Consider the following 7098-nt stretch of genomic DNA (forward strand, 5'->3'; position numbering starts at 1 on the left):
AAAACTGATTTTTCATTTTCCTTCCGAACAAAATATCTTAAAATCCCATTTTTTTTTACCTTGTAGGGGAGAGCCCACTGCGACCAGTAATTGATCTATTGTGGTAATTACCCCGCGTTACTGTATGCTATCAGGCTCACCTGCACTATGGGTTGAAGTGACAGTTGATTGCTGATTAAGCATTTTATCCCAATCGGGTATGATATCAAAGATGTATGATATAACCTTCTTAGGGCTGATATGCAACCATATGTCTTGTGCGCTTATTAACTTTGCCCCAAGTACACGCTCTCTCCTATTTAGGAGGGCGCAGCAATTGCATAGAAGATGCTCTGCAGTTTCTTTTTCGAACCCGCAGAACCGACAGTCATCGTATTGAATAATGTTTATCCGTTTTAGATGTTGTTTTGATGGACAATGTCCGGTCAAGAGACCTGTGTAAGTACTTAACTCGTGCTTACTTAGTTTCAACATGTTTTTGGAGAGTCGTGCGCTTGGTTCAATGAATCTTTTCGCCTGAGCTGCTCCCTCTGCTGTTCTCCAGTTGGAGACAATAGTGGTGCTTTCCCAGTTCTTGAGTTCCATATTCAAGGCACTCCTCGATACTCCGCAGAACGGTTCAGGTCCAATAAACAGGCCCTGAGACCCTTCCCTAGCTAGCTGGTCTGCTTCTTCGTTCCCTAGGATACCGCAGTGGCCTGGAACCCAGAATAAAAATACTCTGTTTCGTATGGCCAGGTTTCTTAGTGCAACAATACACTCCCATACTAGCTTGGAGTAACATGTAAATGTACTTAGTGCTCGGAGAGCGGCCTGACTGTCAGAGAATATATAGATACTTGTGTACCTGTACCCTCTTTTCAAACAGGCTAAAGTGCATTCTAGAATTGCTTGAACTTCTGCTTGGAATACTGTTGGCCAGTTTCCCATAGGAATTGAGATCCTGAGTCTAGGTCCGAACACCCCTGCCCCAGTTCTTTTATCCATTTTTGAACCATCAGTAAAGAATTTTATCGATCCGGAAGGAACCGCAGGCCCACCTGACTCCCACACGTCCCTATCGTTGATAGTTACATTGTATGGTATGTCTAGGTTGAAAACGGGCTCCATCCAGTCATCATTCTTTACAATAAGTGAGTTTATTTTAAATATCTTCAGAATTTTTAGGTGTCCTGTAAGATCCCCCTCATAGAGAGTTTTATGTTTGGAGAGTCTCAAGGCACTGCGTTCTGCCTCTAGTTCAATAAATTGATGTAGTGGCAGAATATTTAGTAGTGCATTAAGGGCCTCGTTTGATGTGCTTCGCATGGCGCCAGTTATAGCTAGGGTTGCTATTCTTTGAAGCTTCGCTAGTTTCTTCCGGGCCGTAGCTTGCACAGTTTTGGTCCACCATACTAAAGAAGCATAAGAGATTTTGGGTCTTATTATAGCTGTAAATATCCAATGGATAATTTTCGGCCGTAGTCCCCATTTTTTCCCTACTCCTTTGAGGCAGACCCACAGAGATGCTGTAGCCTTGGCTATAACATGCTCTAATTGTGGGTTCCATGATAGTTTTGAGTCTAGTATGATTCCTAGATATTTCACTTGTGATTCGAAGTTTAGCACTTCCCCATCTAATGTTAGAGGTTTTAGTGCAGTTTTTCGTCTCGTAGTGAATGCTATCACAGTAGTTTTGGAAGGGTTTATATTCAATCCCTCTTCCCTGCACCAGAATAGTGCGAAGTTTAGCGCAGATTGCATTCTATTTGACAACACGTTCTCATATTTTCCCCGAACTATTATAACTACGTCATCTGCAAAGCCAATAACTTCGAATCCCATAGATACAAGTTTGTTTAGGAGGTCATCCACGATCAGTGACCACAACAACGGAGATAGAACCCCACCTTGGGGACATCCCTTCGTTGGAGTGGCACTGATTGTAAGTCCTCCCAAGCTTGCATAAATGGTTCTATTTATTAGCATGGCACTAGTCCAGTCAACAATTGCTGTGTGGCACCCTCGTCTTTTCATAGCTGATTCCTTAAAATCCCATACAAACTTCAGACTCGTTGAGCGACCCCTTCCCGAAGTCCTATCTGGTCCAAATATGGCAAGGGACCTTGTACAAGGCCCAGGATCAATTTTAGCCTACAGCGCATAACTTTTTCAAAAGTCGGGTCATTTGGGGCACTCTAGTGTCCGTCTCACCCAACTTCCCCTAATAGATTGAAAAATTCAAACAAATACGTAAATTTGTTGATTTCCAATTTGTGCACACTTAAAAAAATCTTTTTTTTTGTGAAAATGCATGAGGAAGCGTATTTTAGTTTAAGCATCCACATTGATCGATATCAAATAAAAATATTAGATTTTATTTTCATTCGTATTGACTTAAGTTGCAGTTCTCATTTTGTATTGGTTGCTCCTGAATGATGGTAATGTTCAATTTAGAAGACTTTTTTAAAATTTTAACGCTTTGTAGGTGAATTGTTTTATAACTTCTGAAAATTACAAGCTATTCGTTAAGTTTTCAAATTCTTGTTCTTGTTTATCGACCTGTGTATGTAGAATGACATACAAACAAAATAAAGTTCATATTACCGTTGCCTCGTCCACTTAAGTAAATCGCGGGAGATGTAAACATAATGAACGGGTAGGGTCCAATTTCTGCTGCTCGGGACTCGTGTCGTGTCATGCTTGCATGGCATGGTCCCTAAGAGTAACGGTTGGCTGGGAAGAACTATCCCGAGCGAGAAATGGTTACGGGAGAGACCTCCTCGAGGTTGTAATTTCGATGGCAAGAAAGAGATACAACATAAACCGGGAATCAAATGGGCACAATCTTTGGATGCTGGACAGCACCTCGGCATCATTCTGGTCTTGGTGCTGGTCCACGCAGCATCGTTTTTGTTCGAAAGCCTCGAATGTTGGGGCTGTGTTTTAAGTAGTTAATTGGATTTTTACTTGTAACTGAGAATGTGCAATTTTAGCACTCGGTTGTTCCAGTTGTTGGCTTTGATTGCCAGTTTCGGGTGTATGGTTAGTGGATTGCCAGTATCGAGCTATGATGATGATTACGACGATAGCAGTCTCGAGAACGACTTCGATGTGGTCTTCGATCAAAGGCAGAATGGAACCGAGAACGTGCGCATATCAGTCGATGGCATTGTAATTGCCCTTCCTGCTCCACCTCCGCAAACAGAACTTGCCTCCTTAGCTGGCCCAGCTCTTCTGGATTTCTTGGGCACTCAACTAGGATCCATGGAAAGCGAGAGCTCTGAAGAAGATCAGCGACCTCCAAGCAAGTTAAGTACCACAAGTACTACGACTACAACCACAACAACAACAACGACAACCACTCCGGCTCCTGTGCAGCTGTTCCAGGATCCTCTGATTCCGGTGAATTTGCTGGGTCAAAGTTTGGCATTCCTGTTCAATAAAGGTGCCGAAGTTCCAATCAAAATTTCACCGGACGCCAAACCGTTACGATTGGGTAAACCAAGTTTGCTGTTGGTGAAAAAAGACGACGATGATGAGCCTCATTATTATGAACCCTACGAGAACGATGAGGAAGTGACAACAACGAAACCGAAAAAAGTTTCCAAACATAAAAGAAGGTAAAAATGTAATGATATTGTTTCTGAATAACATTTAATTTAAAACGTTTTTTTAAAAGGTATAAGTTAAAAATGGGAAGCTTGTTGAAGCCACTTCTGCAAAGGACCTACGTTGTTTAGATGACTGTTAAACAGAAATATTGTGATAAATACATTTAATGAAAATCTTAAAAAATGTTATTTTTTTTCCTAGCGATAATGTGAATTATTCTTTCCGTTTTTTTCTATATACATTTTTTCGAAAGTAACGATTACCTTTTACTCTACCATGTTTCAATATGGTCTGTTTAGTCTTATTCTGCATATGAAAATTTGAACCTGGAATCTGAAAGCTTAAATTAAATCCTGAATTTGAATCTGATCCTTTAACCTAAAGCCTGAATAGAAGTTTGAAGCTTGAATTCCAAAGTCCCAAAAATTATGTATTATTTATTGAATAACTTACATTATTCCACCAACTGTCTGGCATTAATGTCCAATACTCTAAATTAGAAATCTGAATTCTGAATTTTAATTTAGAATCGTTTTTATGGCTGGAATCTGTTAACTATATTTGAATGCAAAAATTTTATACGAAGTCACAATCATAAATCTAATTAAGAAATTTCAAGATCTCAATATAAATCTGAAATCATGAATATAAGGTTTGGATTTGAAATCTGAAATCTGGAAGCTGATAGTTAAATCCTGATACATGATCTTGAATATGGAACTCAAATTTAATTCAGATGAGTTTTCAATTTGAATTTGAGTTTAAATTTAAGTTTGACTGGGCATTGAGGATCGTATTTTTTCCGGAACTTGACCTTTTAATCAACAAGTTTTAAATTTAGTTATACTTTATACCTTGAAATCATGGTTCGTTATTTTTATTTTAGAATCTTGAATCTGCATCTGAAATCAATCTGTAGTCTAAATTCGAAAGCCATCTGAATTCTTATTATAATTTTGAATTTGAAATCTAAATCTTAAATGCTGATCTAAAAGTTCGACCTGAATTCTAAATCAGAAATTAAAATATGAAACCTGAATCTTGAATTTTAATTTGAAATTAAGACTTAAATCTAAATATAATTGGAATCTGAAATTTAATGTTTTGATATGAATCTGAAATCTAAAGTTTCAAAATGCAAACCTAATAAGAATTCTCAATCTGAAATTTTGATCTGAATCTAAAGTTTCTGATTTCTAAAATTAAGATTAAAAATATGAAATTTAGCCCTGATATTTGATTGTGGAAAATGAACATGAAATTTGAATCTGAACACTAGAGCTGAGTCTGAACCTCTCGTCTGAATTTGAATCTGTAACCTTAAAACACAAATACAAAATTTTTAACCTGTACCTGAAACCTGAATCTCTAATTGAAAACTTAATCTAAATGTGAAATCTGAAATTCAAAACCTCAAAGTCAAAGTCAAAGTGAAATCGAAAATCAAAATCTAAGTCTTCAAAATCTGAATGTTGGAACCGAATCTAAAATTTGTTTTGTATTTGTACTTGTATATTATTTTAATTCTGGATCATAAATTTTGGTAACAAACTTGAATGTGAGAGCTAATTTAATATCTTGAACCTTAAATCTTAAAGAAGAAATCTGAAATCTGAATTTTATTCGGAAATCCGAATCTAAAATCTGATCAGATGAAGTTTAAATTCGAAATCTGAAATCTGTATCATAAATTGAATTTTAATTTGCAATCTTAAACTGAATCTGCATTCTGTAATCTGTAATGTGGACCTGTTTACTCATGTCACGGAAATTCATTTCCGCTTATTTTTTTATAAAAATTAGTTCTGAAGATGGTTGAAATAAAATAAGTAAACCGAAACGTAAACTACACTGCAGTTAAATCATTGAATCACCGAAAAAAAATCAATCCAAAAACGAGAAGAAATAGAACATCAATACACTTTGAAGCTTTGTCAGATTATCAAATAAAATATTTAAAAAAATAAATAATTTGTAAAATTTTACATGGAAAATCGTAAACAAGTTTTGAAAACTACCGTCTGTATATATTCTACCTGCATAAATACCCTAGAGGATAGGGATAGGGTAATTGATCTTGAGCGGAACTATTTACTTTTCCTAAGATCTAGGCAATGATTATTTATTAATCTTATCGAAGTGTTTAAAAAGCACTTTTTCAAGATCTTTTCATACAAGCTTTGTTATTTTTGCTAAAATTTATGAAATTTAATAATGTTATTAGAAGCTTTAAAACATACGCATTTTCTCCTGCAATTTTCATTAATCTAGGCTAACTGATTCTTAATGACCAAAATGGTAGAAAAACTCATAAAAAGCAGTTTATGTAACAAGTGTTCCATCAAAATATCAATAAAGCGCATAGTTTTTAAAAGTAAAATATGATCTTGAGTGGAACTACTAGATTCCAAAATAAACCGCTAAGTGCGCTGCCTTATGCCTTATGTCTCACACGCAGTTTTTACCCCTGAATGTATGCAGCATCTACTTCTGTTTTCATGCAAAAATAAAGTTGTATTGTCAGAATGTAGACGGTACTGCTAAACAATTTTTTAAGATTATTTACGATTTTCCATGTTAAAGTTTACAACTGATAAAATTCAAATGCGTATTGTTTTGCTTTTTCTAGATATCCGTTGAAAAATGATTACGTTATATGCATTTGACACATTCCACCGTGACGTGAAATCGCTTTTCCGGACTTTTCTGAACTGTTATCATTCTAGAAGTCAACCAATTTTCTTGAAAATGAAAAAAATGGTAGCAAAAGGTCACAAATTGAATTTCTTTTAAAATGCATATTTATAAGTCATTATAAAATGTAAGTTGTTTTTGTTATGATCGATTATTTTTGTGACGTTAATTCACGTCAGAATTGACCATTTTTGACTTCAGCACATACAACTTTGATTTCCTGTTCTCTCTGTGGAAATAGAATATCGGTGTCTTCAAATAAGTTGTAGAAAAAAATAATAAACCACTATTTGATGTGCTTAACTCTCCGAATGAAAAACAATGAACGAAGTTATGCTTATTCGAAGTTGTGACGTGAATTCACTCGGTTTAAACAGAACAGGATATTTAACCGAATTCACGTAAAAAAATATCAAGTTATTCTGGACCATTCTTCAGAGCCTTCAAATTATATGTGCACTTTAAAAACTATATTTTATTGTTCCGACTTTTAAAATCATAAATTTTCAATATCTTTAACTAATTATTTCCTTATTTTGAATGGCAATTGAATAGCAACAAATGGAGGGATCATACGTTAAAATTACTACTGTATCTCACAGTCTTCATTTAAAGATTTACAAAAAAAAATGTTTTTCAATGTTTTTGTATTTTTATTTGAAAATAACTAACCTATTGAAAAATTAACTAAACTATGCTCGATTTGTAAAAATCCGACCATCTGGAGGGTCAAAACAGCTTTTAGACCATATTCCCCTTATGAAATTTTACAAAAAATTAAATTTTGTGATGTGAATTCACTCATTCGCT

At 35.3% G+C, this 7098-nt stretch overlaps 1 protein-coding gene across 1 annotated transcript; it reads left to right on the forward strand.

The window, feature by feature from the left end:
- Positions 1 to 2842: 2842 nt before the first annotated feature.
- Positions 2843 to 3777, forward strand: LOC129749411 (uncharacterized). Its single transcript, XM_055744386.1, has 2 exons — positions 2843 to 3602; positions 3662 to 3777. Exons 1-2 carry the CDS (start codon positions 2962 to 2964, stop codon positions 3720 to 3722), a joined length of 702 nt encoding a protein of 233 aa, XP_055600361.1. The 5' UTR covers positions 2843 to 2961; the 3' UTR covers positions 3723 to 3777.
- Positions 3778 to 7098: the final 3321 nt, after the last annotated feature.

The sequence above is a fragment of the Uranotaenia lowii genome, chromosome 2 (genome assembly GCF_029784155.1).
Source record: "Uranotaenia lowii strain MFRU-FL chromosome 2, ASM2978415v1, whole genome shotgun sequence".
In the NCBI taxonomy this organism is placed as follows: Eukaryota; Metazoa; Arthropoda; class Insecta; order Diptera; family Culicidae; genus Uranotaenia; species Uranotaenia lowii.

Bases quoted from the DNA above. Each gene is read 5' to 3' on its own strand.
- LOC129749411 (XM_055744386.1), top strand. From the start codon at position 2,962: ATGTGCAATTTTAGCACTCGGTTGTTCCAGTTGTTGGCTTTGATTGCC. The intron at 3,603-3,661 runs GTAAAAATGTAA...TTTTTTTAAAAG, and splicing joins GTTTCCAAACATAAAAGAAG to GTATAAGTTAAAAATGGGAA.